General features: G+C 42.8%; 1 protein-coding gene across 1 annotated transcript in view; it reads right to left on the reverse strand.

Moving 5' to 3' along the window:
- The window catches only part of NAPB (NSF attachment protein beta), a 47017-nt gene extending 39272 nt beyond the window's left edge, over positions 1–7745 (reverse strand). The window contains exon 1 of the mRNA XM_003829375.4: positions 7535–7745. Within this exon, the coding sequence (XP_003829423.2) occupies positions 7535–7632 (98 nt within the window). The 5' untranslated portion in view covers positions 7633–7745. The remainder of the gene's footprint in view (positions 1–7534) is intronic.
- Positions 7746–15920: the final 8175 nt, after the last annotated feature.

The following is a 15920-nucleotide window of genomic DNA, read 5'->3' on the forward strand; positions in this document are numbered from 1 at the left end:
AAAATTTAAACATTACAAACTCCAGAGACAAAAACAAGAAAGTTATCAAAGAAATACCCATCAAAAGCCCCAATGGTTTCACTGTGGTATATTCTTAAATCTTCAAAGACCAGAGTCCAAAAAAAAAAAAAAAAAAAAGAAAAACATCCAAATTATTTTTAGGAGGCACCTGTAACAGCAATACTTCAAGCTGATAAAGTAAAGCTATATACAAATGAATTGTAGATAAAACAATCCTAAATCATGTATGTAAAAATAGAATCTAGGCCAGGCACAGTGGCTCATGCCTGTAATCCCAGCCCTGTGGGAGACCAACCAGGCAGATCATTTGAGCCCAGGAGTTTGAAACCAGCCTAGCCAATATGGTGAAACCCCATATCTAATAAAAATACAAAAATTAGCTGGGCATGGTGGCCTGTGCCTGTAATCCCAGCTGCTGAGGAGGCTGAGGTGGGAGGATCACTTAAGCCTGGGAGGCGGAGGTCGCAGTGAGTAATGAGCACATCACTGCACTCCAGCCTGGTCAACAAAGTGAGACCCTGTCGCAAAAAAATAAACAAATAAATAAAAATAAAAATGGAATCTACATTTAAAAATATATTATAATCCTGAGAGGTTTACTCCAGGAGTGCGAGGACAGTACAATACGAGGCCTCATATTTACTAATTAACATATAATAACTCTAAGGAGAAAAATGTTTATCTCCGCAGATATTCAAAAAGGCCTTCAAAATACAACACTAATCCCTAATGAATACACGGACTAAAACTGGAATTGACAGGCGAGTCCTCACTATGAAAAAATATACCTTAATTCAAGGAAGTATTGACTTATTAGATTTTGTTATTACTTATAAGTTCCACTTAAATACAGAAATAGTTAACATTCTGAAACTCTACTTCCAAGTTTCCTTACTGTGAACTTTATTAGTCACTGAAAATTCTTTGAAGGTACAAAAGCTTTACTGATTTTATCATCCAATCAGATAAACACAATGTGAAAATCTAAGAAGAGTATATGAAGTCTGTAACTAGGGTGATTCTGTGTCCTCATTGCATAGATATGCTTGACTTGTACCCATTTTCTTAGTATCTCAAAAATATCACAATTTGGACAATATATTCTCTTTGACTCCATAACTCACAAAAATAGAAAAACATATTTAAAAAAATTTAAGTATAATATTTTGATTAGCTTAATTATTCAGCATTAATTCATAGATGAATTAAGATTTAAATATGCTGTTTATATATAAAAGGTAATAGAGATTGAGACATAACTAAGTAAAATGAGGAGGTAAAGGGGAAAATGTAAGACGATGTAAGTTATAATAAATTTTTCATCATTTTTAGCAAAATCAACAGATACTGTCTGAAAATCAAGATATCAGGAAGTAGAAGTGCTCTAAAATTATTTAGAAATATGGTGGTAACCATCAGAAAAACTAATGAGAAAGTTAAAAATGGTTGCTTCTTGGGAGTGAGATTACGTAAAAAGAAGACTCAGAGAACTTTACTTTTCAACTGAAAACTCTCTGCGCTGGGCACGGTGGCTCATGCCTGTAATTCCAGCACTTTGGGAGGCCGAGGTGGGCGGATCATGAGGTCAGAAGTTCAAGACCAGCCTGGCCAACATGGTGAAACCCCGTCTCTACTAAAAATACAAAAATTAGCTGGGTGTGGTGGCACCCATCTGTAATCCAAGTTACTCAGGAGACTGAGGCAGCAGAATCACTTGAACCCAGGAGGCAGAGGTTGCAGTGAGCCAAGATCATGCCACTGCACTCCAGCCTGGGCAACAGAGCAAGACTCCATTTCAAAAAAAAAGAAGAAAACTCTGTACTCCTTGTACTTTTCTACCGTGTACAGCTACAATGTTTATAATAAGCAAATATTTAAATAAAATGCCTAGTACAGTGGCTAACACCTGTAATCGCAGCACTTTGGGAGGCTGAGGTCAGCAGAGCAGATCGCTTGAGTCCCGGAGTTGGAGACAAGCCTGGGCAACATAGCAAGACCCTGTCTCTACAAAAAATACAAAATTAGTCAGGCATGGTAGTGCATGCCTGTAGTCCTAGCTACTTGGGAGGCTGAGGTGGGAGGATCTCTTGAGCTCAGGAGGTCAAGGTTGAAGTGAGCAGATATCTCGCCACTGCCTTCCGGCCTAGGCAACAGAGTGAGAGCTCGTCTCAAAAAAATAAATACATAAATAAAACGGAAGAAAGCGACTTAAACTCTCCTTTACTTGGTATAGCTTTGCTCTTGAAAACTAGGTAAGAATAAAAGAAAAAACATCAGCATTTGTATTAGCATTAATACATTCATTCTCTCCACCAATATTTACCACGTGCCTAACGCATGCCTCAGGCTGCGTGAGGTGTTAGCCACAGCAACAAAACAGGCAGACTTCCAAGAAGCCACATATGATTACTGGCCCTCCCTCTCTCCAGAGTAACTGCACCTCACAGAGCTCACAAGAATGAAAGAATATGTGGAGAAAACTGCAAAAATGCAACAAGAAAAAGGCCAGTCTGGTAACAGTTTATCATTTGATACCAAGCTGTAACAACCTAAAATCAGAAAACCAAACAATTATAATAAAGTTATATAGCTCTGTGCAACTGAATAAGCATTCTGACCTCATTCAATCCTTAACAAACGTGAAAAACAGATTCTGTCTCTCTGCCCATCTGAAAACTAAAAAAAAACAAGTTCTGAGTATGATTTACTTGACTATGGTCACCAAAATAGTAAATGAGAGAACTTGAGCCTCTACCTGGTCTCCCCATGAATAATAATATAATTATATTTCTTACGTATATTATATAATTTATAAAAATAATTGTTCAATTTATAATCGATTTCTTTTGAGAAAGATACACAAATATACGTATATATTTCTTATACTGTATCACCTGTCTCTGTAAGTAAACCTGAGCCTAATAATTTTTTTAAAAGTTCAATCTGCATTTGAACAAGAATTGTAACTGAGGAAAACCTAAATGCTTCACCTATGTTATCACATGGCCCCACCATATTTTGGCCAAACTTAAAAGCAATCTTTGTTGAAATAAACACAAGTGAAGAATACTGATAATTTACAGTCTACAATGCTTAAGAAATATTCACAATTTTCACAAACAACCAATAAATTATAGATTCATAATTATTTCAAGATAACCCAATGGGGCCTTTCATTAAATTTACATTGACATTGCCAAATTTGTCGCTCTTGTGTAAACTCAGACTAAACACTGAAAGGCAAAGGAAGACAGCATTAACCATAAAGAACATCTTTCCACTGGCATTCTTTTTTTTTTTTTTTTTTGAGACGGAGTCTCGCTCGGGGGCCCAGGCTGGAGTGCAGTGGCACAATCTCAGCTCACTACAACCTCCACCTCCAAGGTTCAAGTGATTCTCCTGCCTCAGCCTACCAAGTAGCTGGTATTACAGGCGCCCGCCACCACGCCAGGCTAATTTTTGTATTTTTAGTAGAGACGGGGTTTCATCATGTTGGCTAGGCTGGTCTCAAACTCCTGACCTCAAGTGATCCACCCGCCTCGGCCTCCCAGAGTGCTGGGATTACAGGCGTGAGCCACTGCACCTGGCCTCCACTGTCAGTCTTAAGCACTTTCTTCTATGTGCATTGTGCAGGTTATTCCCAACCGGGTCTCATAGCAACAAGATGGAGGGGATAGTATTATAAGAGGCTTTTCCAATTCAAAACTATCTTAATGTCAGACTCAGGCCGATTTAAAATCATACCAGTAGTTCATTAACATTATAAACTGGAATTTGAAATTAACTACAAAATTCCATAGCTCATCCCTGGCAACAAACTAAAGGACAAGACAACTCCTTTGGAAGTAGTTTTACTAAACGTACTATACTACAAACTTGAGAAAAAGTTTTAATTCCACAACTACAAAAGCACATCACTGCTTAACGGGCAATTAAGCAGAAACACAAACCACCACAACAGTGGTTTCCTGCAATGTTTGCATCCCTTGTCAGCTCTTTTCCTGGGGAGGAAGGTGGGGATGGGAAAGGAATATTGATACCTTACCTATCAAGCAGATAAGGCAGAGGATTTGTGCCTTACACAGAGAAGAAATATTTGACTGACACGTTCTCATAAATACATATGCATATTTTCATCTAATTTTACTGAAAGCAAGAAACAAAAGCTATAGAATACTACTAAGAATACAGTATTGCCACAAAACCACTGTGAGTGGTAAACACTAGAGAACTCATGACAGGCTTTAATCTGCAGATAGAGCATTCAGAATGTCTGTGATGTGAAATATCTGCAATATGCCAAGCACCTTTTAATGACTGCCACAACCTGAAAACAGATGGCTTATCCTCTTTAAAGCACCAGCTAGTCAGCTCTTAAATATATGAGCTCTGATGATATTCAAGTCAGTATGTGTGTTTTATTAATTTTGTATTACATTAATTCTGGAGTCTGACATAGAGATGGATTACTCTGCGTTTTAAATAAAGGATTACATGCAGACCTTTAGGAATGAAAATGGTGACATTCTATAGCTAAGAAGGCAGGGGCAGGGTGGAATAACATGTATTCCAGTCTAGAAAGGTGATGATACATGCCATCTATAAGGTAGGATTCTAAACATCTAAAATTGATACAGAATCTTAATTGTCCTACTGACACAGGAACACTACGTCTGTTTTCTGGCTTCAGTAATTATACAATATTACTAAACTCCTAAAACTCTAAGTACTCTTCTTCCTGCAAGCTTTCCTGGAGCAAGTATTACTGGAAATAACAGTCTTCAAAGTATAAATCACACTTGCATGGTACATTAATGGTTAAAGCTCTTTCAGATATTTTATTTCATTAAAAGATCAATGAGGCTGGGCGTGGTGGCTCATGCCTGTAATCCCAGCACTTTGGGAGGCCAAGGCAGGTGGATCACGAGGTCAGGCGTTCGAGACCAGCCTGGCCAACATAGTGAAACCCCGTCTCTACTAAAAATACAAAAAAAAAAAAAAAATTAGCCGGGCGTGGTGGCGGGTGGCTGTAATCCCAGCTACTCAGGAGACTGAGGCAGGAGAATCGCTTGAACCTGGGAGGCGGAGGTTGCAGTTAGTTGACATCGCGCCACTGCACTCCAGCCCGGGTGACAGTGTGAGACTCCGTCTCAAAAAAAAAAAAAAAAATCAATGATGCAGTCTATGGCTCTGAAATTCTGGAAAAGTTATCTGTTTGGCCTACTGCTTCTTTGATAAATAACTGGAGCTGATAATTTTGATGAATATGCTAATTAATATCTCATGGTCACTGTCTCCAACATCCATGGTTCCAAATGTTTTGTAAACATAACCTCACTGAACTCCCATAAATTTTGAGATATACTATTATTGTCTCCATTTTATACACTGGAAACTGAAGCACAGAGAGGCTAAGTAACTTGCCCTAGGTCCCAAAGCTAGATAATAAACCAACCTGTTGTACCCAGGTAAGAACTAAGATGCATTAACTTTTGTGTAAACTGAGTGTGAATGGTGAAGATTCGTCTTCTTATATGTCCTGTCAATAACATAGGTAGCAACATTTAAAAGGGAGATGTTTCTTTAAAAACAAAGGCTTTTCAAAATCCTTTAAGTATTATAAGCTCAAGATTTGGCCTAGTTTCCTAAAAACATCGAAAACCTCTTTCCCAAAAGGAGTGTTCTCCTGAGACAAGCACCAAGTGCTGTCATGCTTTTTCCTCTGCCAGTTACAGACTCTCCCACAGGGAAGCACTTCCTGACTTGAAATAATGTTGTAACATTAAAATAACCTCCTGGCATGAGGTACTATGACATTAAATTTTATTAGAGTGAATTTTAAATGTTTTGTGAATCAAAACATTTAAAAGGAGTTAGTGTGGCGCTAGCACTTGATGGTACTGTCATAACTTTTAAATGCAAAACAAAACATAATTCATAGCTATATCTCCTACACATCACATGAGAAATTTAGAAACCAGCTGTGATAAACGTCCTCTGAGAGGTTCCTGAGGACAGGGACCCTTATCTTCTTGCATTTTTGCAGCCCTTTATGCATTTCTGCAGTTATGCGTACTGCATGCAACTTGTCCTTAAGCATTTCCTAAAGACGTATCAATAGCGGTAAAGTATTATAATTTATAGCCAAAAGAATGAAGTTGGCAAAACAAGCTAAGAGCCCATTATGTCTGTCTTCTGAAATAGAGTCTGAACTGAATGTGTACAGAAATAAAATCGTGTCTAGTCATGCAATGGGTTAAGTATCTGCTCTTGGTAACAGCAAAGGATCTTTCACTTTCAAGAGAAAACAACGAAACAGGCACACACAAAATTTCTGCCTTTCTCATCCTAAACAGCTGAATCATTCACATATTCAACAGCCCAGAATTCTTCCGGGCTGTCAGTGCGGGCTCTGCTTTTTGAGAGGTTGGAATTTAAAATCCTCCTTAGGAGAGCACGGAAGAATTACAGGAAATTAAAGGGATTCCCAAAGGGCGCCTGACTTAAACAGCAGCAGCGTTACCGTTAATCAAACAGGAGGCTCTGGCTATCAATCAATCTCTGGAGAAGGAAAAATACTATGCTGAGAAAATATATTCGTTCATTAGTCAAGTATTTACTAAAGGTGTACTCGGCGCAAGGCCCCTGGAGAGAGGCCAACAAGCACACCAGCTCTGGATCCCGCGCCGGACCGCCCCCTCCCCCGCGGGGCCCACCTGCAGGCGGGACGCCCCCAGGTGCGCGTTCCAGGCGCCGGGGGTGGCCCCCGCACCCACCCCTCCGGCTCCACCCCGGCGCGCCTCACCCGGACCGGTCTCCGGAGCGATACGGGCTTCAGCGTGGCGAAATGCACCGATACGACTCGCTACGCACTGAGAAGGGGGCCCCACGCGCGCCCCGAGCTACCGCGCCCGCGGGCCTCAGGGAGCCGCTGACCTTCTAGGTCGTGGGACCCCCGCACCAACACGGGCCAGGGCGAGGGGGGCGATCTGGGGTCTCCAGAGGGCGCGTGAGGCTGACAGCCCCCCTCCCAGAGTGTTCTAGGGGCTTCGTGGGGCGCTTGGGGAGCTCTGGGGGTCCTAGGGGTTCTCTGAAAGGCGCGTGGGGGCTGAGGGTCCCTGTGAGACTCTGGGGATTCTAAGGGGGCGTGTTAGGGGATCCGGAGAGCGTGTGGGGGCTGAGGAACCCTGGGGAGTTCTGCCGGCCCTAGGGGGTCTCTAAAGTGCGCGTGGGGGCTGAGAGCCCCTGGGAGGATGCGGGGTTTCCAGGGACCCTGGGGGGGCCTGTGGGGTCTCTGGAGGGCGCGTGCGGACTGAGGGCCCCTGGGCGTTCTGGGGGCTCCAGGGGGCGCTGGGGGACCCTACAGGATTTCTGGAGGGCGCCTGCAGGCTGAGGGCCCCTAGACGTGGTCTGAGGGCCCCAGAGGTTGCGCGGGGGACTCGGGGGGTCAGCCTGAAAGGAAGGGGGCCAAGTACGGAGACCCCCCCCAGGGCACGCACGGTCTGGCGCTCACCCAAACAGCCCTCGGAGGAAGGAGTGGGAGGCCTTGACTCGCTTCTCGGCCTCCGCCATCAGCTGTACTGCCTCACGCTCCTTCCCCGCGTTGTCCATGTCGCCCGCCGCGGCCGCCACAGCCCCCTCAGCCGGCTCGCTGTGCGCCCAGGCGCCTTAACCCTCCCTCTGGCGGCCGCAGGGGCGCAGGCGCAGGCGCGACGCGCGAGGCCTTTCGGGAGCTGTAGTCCGGGTCCTGTCATGGCGGCGGGGATTCGCGAGCCGCCTACTACAGTTCCCAGGAGGCCCCGGGGCGGGGTGTGTGTGAGCCGAGCTTGCGCACCGCTAGCTCCCAGGACATCGGCGCAGGGGGCGTGACCCCCCCAAAGGGGTCCTGGGCCAAGGTGAACTTTAATTTTGTATGTATGCAGAAATGGAAAAATGATCCGTGGCCTCTAGTAAAGATCACCTCCTCAGTAAGACTCGCATGGCAATGGGATGGATGAAGGAACAGGGGATAACAGATTGGATGGAACCCACACCCTTCATGCAAGTTCTGCAAAAGAGAATCTGGTGTAGCCACCAAAGCATCACATGCTTGATACCGCCCACCAAAAAACGAGCAACAGCTGGCAATAAGAGCCGTTTTTATCTCCAAGAGCAAGACGTCCCCAATATAAGTTCAGTTATTTTTAAATCTCCCCAAACTGTAACTTTCTGTTGGTCCTCTCTTCCTTGGTTATAAATGAGTTGCATATATGCAATATATGCATAATCCACTCTTTTGTTGACTGAATTATATTCAACGGATGTGAGCCATTGAACTCTTATCCTTTACATAATACTGGCCATAGTGGATGGATCTCCAGGGACAAAATGTTTGCCTGCCAGGAAGACTTCTAATCTCCTAGGAGAAGTATCCATAGATAGATGGGATCCTGTGCCAGAGACTTTCAGGCCTGTCCCAGAGGGAGTTATTTTTGAAGACAATGTCTAGACCATTCAAGCTTGGCAGTGCTAAGGCAGAGATGCTGAAACTAATAAGAAAATCACTGCCAAGTGAGATTTATGACAGTTTCAAACTGTTAATAAATACACTCTGGGCACTGGCATGCAAAATTTTAGAAAATGAAGACTGTCTGTAGAGGGCAAGGCAAGAGGGGCCAAACTCCTAGAAAGAAAGTTGACTAAAGCACATGTCACAGAGTTCATACATTTCAGGACTCTGTAGAGATAGAAAGAAATCTCAGCTCTTCATGCAGTTTATTTACGATTACTACATGCATTATTCTAACTTTGAAAAGCTGATCTGTGTGTTTTTGGAGAGAGAAGGAGGCAGGAAATTGGAGGTGACCGTAAATGCAGGGGAGACAAGAGAAAAACTGTAAAAAGTGAACATAAGCATTTGGAAAGCAGAGCAGTCTATGGGGGCTTAATGGAGTGAGGCTAAATCAAAAGCTCCTAAGTAAATCAGTGTGTTGATTAAATCAGCTCCCTAACATGGTTCGATGCAGAAGCTCTAATGGATATTTAAGAAATACTGATTCCTAGGCCACTGGGTTTTGGTATCAAGGTCTCTTGCAGCTGGGGTCTAGAAAATGCACATTTTGAAAAGAACTCTCCATCCCTATCCTAAAGCACACAGTTCTAGATTCTCATATCTGTAGTCAGTTGAAAAGGAGCTGGAACAGACTGCCTCCCCGAAGCTAGCACTTGCAATTAAGAGAGACATTTTTGGTGGTTTCTAGTAATTTCCTTCATTCTCTTTTTTGTCACAGGAAATTTGTGGGCACTCCCACCGTTCTGCCAGTCCACACCAAAGTGGGAGAAAACCTTCAAACCTTAATTACTGGGTAGAGCTAGTGTTTTATTCTCCCAGAGGCTGGGGGAGGAAAGGAGGCAGGGCAGAGAGATGAACCTCACAGAATAAGGCCTGACTAGAGAGACAGCTGAGGAATCCTTGAAACAAGAAGGAAAAGAAAAGGAGAAGCACCCCTGGTGTGGATCAGGAGAAGAGTAGAAGTCATCTTGGAGAAGAGCCAAAGGACCCACTGCCCACACCTGCGCTGCCCAGGATGGAGCCACTCACCACTGGTGGCAATTTACATTCAAGTTAAATAATATTAAATAAAATGTAAAGTTCCATTTCTTGGCTGTACTAGCCGTATTTCAAGTGCTCAATAGCCACACATAGCCAGTGGCTACTGAAAGAGTTATAAATATAGCATCCTGGTGGATTGACTAAGTTAGACACCTGGTGGATTGACTAAGTTAGATACTTGAGGGCGGTGGCTCACGCCTGCAATCCCAGCACTTTGGGAGGCCAAGGCAAGCGGATCACTTGAGGTGAGTAGTTCAAGACCAACCTGGCCAACACAGTAAAACCCCATCTCTACTAAAACTACAAAATTTACAAAAAATACAAAAACTAGTTAGGTGTCGTGGTGCATGCCTGTAATCCCAGCTACTCAGGAGGCTGAGGCAGGAGAATCACTTGAACCTGAGAGGTGGAACAGAGGTTGCAGTGAGCCAAGATTGCGCCATTACACTCCAGCCTGGGCGACAGAGTGAGTGAGACTCTGCTCAAAAAAAAAAAAGTTAGACACCCAAAAAACGACAGGTGCAAGAAGATTACTTTGACTTTTTCTTTTCTTTTTTGCATACAGAATACACACTGGACACTTTGACCTCTTGTTTCTTTCTTTTTTTTTTTTTTTTGAGACAGAGTTTCACTCTGTTGCCCAGGCTAGAGTGCAGTGGCTCACTGCAAGCTCCGCCTCCCAGGTTCACGCCATTCTGCTGCCTCAGCCTCCCAAGTAGCTGGGACTACAGGCACCCACCACCACACCCGGCTAATTTTTTGTATTTTTAGTAGAGACGGGGTTTCACTGTGTTAGCCAGCATGGTCTCGATCTCCTGACCTCATGATCCACCCGCCTCGGCCTCCCAAAGTGCTGGGATTACAGGCGTGAGCCACCGCGCCTGGCCCCAACCTCTTGTTTATTTAAAGGCAAGAGATGAAATTCCCATATGAAAGATGTCCCTCTTATACTAGAACTAAAGCAACATTCTTATCATCAAAGACAGGAAGTTGAGGCTAAGAGAATTCTGTACAAACCCTGTTAAACTAACCCTTATCTTCTTAGTCACTTTTCTATCCAATTAACTACCCTAGCCCAAGCCCCTCTGCCTCATCACATTTTCAGTTTACTATTCTTTGTCCAATTCAGTAAATAAGTAACACACTCTAACTGCTTCTTTGGGTTTTCATTTCCTTATGAGGCCTCCCATGCCATGTAAAACTTGTATCAAATACACCTGTGTGCTTTCCTGCTATTAACTTGTCTTATATAAGTTTAATTTTCAGACTCCACCAGGAGCCTGAGATGCCCCCCTACACTACTATATGGACTGCACAGACAGAGAACAATTTTATCATTCCACAAGTCCTAGTGGATGACACTAGCCTCTATGTGCTTTGCTTTTCAGAAGTTCTGGACACTTGTAAGAAAAGAAGAAAAAGGCTTCAGGGAGTTTCTGAGAAGGCAGAGCAGGAAAGGAGCCTGTAGCCTGAACAAGGCAGAGCCAACAGTACTGCTGGCTTTTCCCTGTGAGAAGATGGAGGTGGACACCTGGACGCTCAGACTGAATCAGCACATACCCCGAAAGATGATCCATCAAGACAGGGCTGAAGCTACTTGAGAACCCCAATACTAAGAAAGCCAGAGTCAGAAAAGAACAGAATCGATATGGGGAAAGGGTGTAGCCATCTGTGTGTGTTCACAGAAGGGGAGAGAGCACCAGGCAAAGATCCAGTATGGAAAATTATGGGACATCACTGCTGCTTCACTGAAGCAAAGCAAGAAGGCTCACCCACATTAAAGGGGAGGGAAATGAGACGACATCTCCTGATGGGAAGGCCTCTGAGGATTTGCAGATGTTTTCACACCATGACAGCTAGGTTAGAGGGAGTCCGTGCTCACCCTGGTCCACTCTGGTTGCATTGACAAAGTTGGGAAGCTGGAGCGCCTACGCTGGCGTTGGGGGACAGCCCTCAGCTCACATGGCCCTGCATGGCATGGCCCAACGGTCCCTGCCCAGGTCTGCAGTGGCCTTCTCTGATGACATCTCAGCCTTGGTTCTGCCTGAAATGCTAAGCGTGGCTCAGAGTCATCGGACAAGGTCAAACCATCTAAAGCAGAGTGTTCTGCTTCAGAAGGCAGGGAAGGAAGGAGTCCATTTCAGGAGGCTCTTCACCCAAAATCGTTAAAGGAATGCATTAATGAAAATAAATCTTCCATCTGTGTGGATGAGGTTGTGCAATTCTAAGGACAGAATTTAATTGTTCTATTTACAGTGATTCTTTTCATTTTTCTCATAGACTAACAAAACCCAAGAACATTTGAATGGCACATTTCAGAGAAATAATTAAACAGCTTTTGTTAATCTCTAAAAAACTTTTTGAAACAACATCAGTTTAAGTGTTTGTGTGTTATGTGTGTGGGGTGACATTTCACACCCTGTCAAAATTGTTACAAGTTTCCCCAAATGTAACTTTATTAATCTTATTTAACCTTTCCTTAAAAAATTACTCTATAAAATTCAGACCAAAAAGTTAGAAAAGGTAAAATTAAATATACACAAATATCTGTTACAGAAAACAAAAAATGGTAAATTAAGTTAAAATAAATGCTTATGAGAAAATATATATTATTGTCATTAGTAAGTGCTCTTCTTCTTCTTCTTCTTCTTTTTTTTTTTTTTTTTTTTTTGAGACAGGGTGTCGCTCTGTTGCCCAGGCTAAAATGCACAATCAAAGCTCACTGCAGCCTAAATCTCCCAGGCGTAAGTGGTCCTCCTACCTCAGCCTCCTGAGTAGCTGGGACTACAGGCATGTACCACCAAACCCAGTTGTTTTTTAATTTTTATTTTTAGTAGAGATGAGGTCTTGCTCTCTTGCCCAGGCTGGTCTCAAACTCCTGAGCTCAAGCAGTCTTTCCATCTCAGACTCCCAAAGTGCTGGGATTACAGGCATGAGCCACTGTGCCCGACCAAATATTCTTCTTTTTATTAGTTGATGTAAAAGTCTACAAACAAGTTTTGAAATTAACTTGATGCCTTTATTTATGGCAAATGGGCATAAGATCATTTTGACAATTTTTATTTATATTATATATTCTAGGACCTTTCTTATCTATGCTTAATGTAAATTAAATGGTTGTGAGCCACAGACACAACTGCTTAAAGGGAAAAATGGTTTATTTCTCACATACTCTTTGAATTCCTTTCACATGATTATTTAATATTACATTAGGAGAAATTTTAGGGAAAAAAAGATGCTCATAATTCTACCTACTCAATGAAACATTTTTAATTTTTTACACATATATAGTGCTATCTCATTTTTATCCATCAAACTTACACATGTGTAAGTATTATTAGGAGTATGCTTGTAGTTTGTATTTTTTGTTTGTTTATGAAACATATATTTTCTCTGTTGCTATAAGTGTTTGTAATTGGTTGTTAATGGCCAATAGTTGAATAAATCAGATTTCACAAAACCTTTTTCCACAGTGGCATATTTGGTTTGCATCACATTTGGCTCTTATGGAAACATCTAAGACTGTCTTGGAAAGTGAAATAATTTCCCCATCACTAGATTACACCGTCCCAGGCTTATTTAGGGTGCGGTGCTAGCATTTCTTCATTATCAGGTGGGAAGAACTGGGTCTTCGCAAATCTACTCTTAACATGGTAGTAACTGTCTTTAAAAACACACTCAACCCTTATTATTCATGGATTTCATATTTGCAAACTCACCTACTTGCTAAAATTAAGTTGCATTCCTAAAATCAACACTTGTGGCACTTTTGCGGTCATTCACAGACGCTCAGAGTGGGCAAAAATGTGGGTGGCCTGACACATATGTTCCAAGCTGAGGTCAAATACAGCAGCAATCTGCCTTCTTGTTCCAGCTGTTGTTGTTTTTGTTTGTTTGTTTGTTTTCGAGATGGTGTCTCACTCTGTCTACCAGGCTGGAGTGCAGTGGCTCGATCTCAGCTCACTGCAACCTACACCTCCTGGGTTCAAGCAATTCTCCTGCCTCAGCCTCCCAGGTAGCTGAGACTACAGGCACGTGCCACCATACCCAGCTAAGTTTTGTATTTTTACTAGAGATGGGGTTTCCCCATGTTGATCAGGCTGGTCTCCAACTCCTGACCTCAGGTAATCCACCTGCCTTGGCCTTGAGCCACCACTCCCAGCCTTGTTCCAGCTCTTATATTGTTAATGTGTCCTTCTTCACAGCCTGTTTAGTGCCACGTTTCACAATTTTGTATTGGTTTTTTTTTTTAGAGGTGGGGTCTTGCTGTGTTGCCCAGGCTGATCTCGAACTCCTGAGCTCAAGTGTCTTCAGCCTTGGCCTCCCAAAGTGTTGGCATTACAGGTATGAGCTATCACATGTGGTTTGAGTTTTGTGCTTTTTTTGGTTGGTGATTTTGCTGATTAAAATGGCCCCAGGCATAGTGCTGCAGTGCTATCTAGTTCCTAGGCACAAGAAGACTGTGAGGTGCCTTATGGAGAAAATGTGTCTTAAATAAGCTTCATTCAGGCATTTACAGGACTGTTGGTGGTGAGCTTGATGACAATGAGTCAACAATATATATTTAAAAGACACCTCTAACTAGAGACACACATAAAACGAGGTTAAATATTGATCAATTGACAGAAAGTGTTGTAACCAGAGACTCAAGGAAACCAAACCTTGTGTTTTTCCTGGGCACAATGGTTTAGCATTTACTACTTCAATGTTTGCAGAGATTTTATAGAAGATAACTTCTGCAAATGATGAAAATCAGCTGCACATTGGGACAGTATCTGGATAAAGAAATGAAATGAAGTCAGATCATAGAATATCCCTTTCCCAATCCCTAAAAGAAATGGGCAAAAAGATAAAAACTAGCAGCTTTTCAAGAGAACTAAGACAGAGGGAAATCATCTGGTGCTGGCTAATTTCTGTTTGCTCCCTAGCCCCACTGGCTAACCTTCTGTTATGGTTAATTTTACGTGTCAACTTGACTGGGCCACGGAATGCCCACTATCTGTTAAATGTTATTTCTGGATGGGTCTGTGAGGATGTTTCTGGAAAAGGTCAGCATTTGAATCAGTGGACTGAGTAAAGCAAATGGCCCCTCCAATGTGAGTGACACCATTCAATCCAATCCACTGAGTGCCCGAGTGGCAGATGGTTGAATTAGCTCTGCCTGGCTGTTTGGACTGTGACATCAATCTTCTCCTGCCCTCAGCGCTCCTGGTTATTAAGCCTTCAGACTCGGGTTGGAATCTACACCCGTGGCTCTCCAGCTCTCAGGCCTTCCAACTATACCATTGGCTTTCCTTGGTTTCCAGCTTGCAAACAGCAGATGGTGGACTTCGAGGCCTCCATAATTGTACAAGCCAATCCTTTATAATAAATCTCTTCATATCTCTGTGTTTCTCTGGAGAACCCTGACTAATGCACTTTCTCCATGCTGCTCTCTGCTTCACAACACAGGCTGCTATGGACTCCATCCGTGGGGCTCTTGCGCCCTATAACTTCTGCTTGTATTTGACAACAAGATGCCTAGGAATGAGGTAGAGGACAGAGGAGATTGACATCATGGTGTTTGTCCCCTGCTCTCTCCACAAAGTGGCCAGCTGGCACTCCAATTCTTTCTAGATGTTTGCCTCATCTTTCAGGCTTAGGCTAGCTGGCATGGCTGCTGCAGACACTTGCCCTGTGTCCCAGGGTTTCTGTGTCCCTGCATCATTGCACAGTGCCCCGTATAGAAACTGCCCTGAACTCTCCTGTTGCAAGTGTGCCTGTGCTGACTGTGGAGACCCAGGCTGACATGCTCCCCAACCCGTTGGATGAGGCCAGTATAACCTTGAAACCCAAACCAGGAAAGCACAATATGAGAAAAAACAATCACAGGCCAGTTTAACTCATGAAGATAGATACAAAAATTCTGAAGAAAACATTAGTAAACATACCACGCACAAAAGTCTAGATGGATTATGGATGTAAATGGGAAATGCTAAACTTTAAAAATTTCAGAAAAAATATTTAAAAGTAGCTTTATGACCTTGATTTCCTAAATAAGACATAAAAAATGCAAACCACAAGAAAGAAAAATCAATACATTCTTTCCATTAAGATTAAGAATATTTTTTCATCAACATGCCATAAATAAAATGAAAAGACAACCACAACCCAGAGGATGACATTTGCAAGAAGGATAAATAAATCCCACAAATCAATTGAAGACAACCAAACAGAAAAATGGGCAAAAGATTTGAACTTGAAGACTTAATTACAGATTTCAACAGACTCTTGGCCCTCTTCCGCTTTTGCTGCTCATTGCTTCAGT

This window comes from Pan paniscus, chromosome 21, assembly GCF_029289425.2.
Source record: "Pan paniscus chromosome 21, NHGRI_mPanPan1-v2.0_pri, whole genome shotgun sequence".
NCBI lineage: Eukaryota > Metazoa > Chordata > Mammalia > Primates > Hominidae > Pan > Pan paniscus.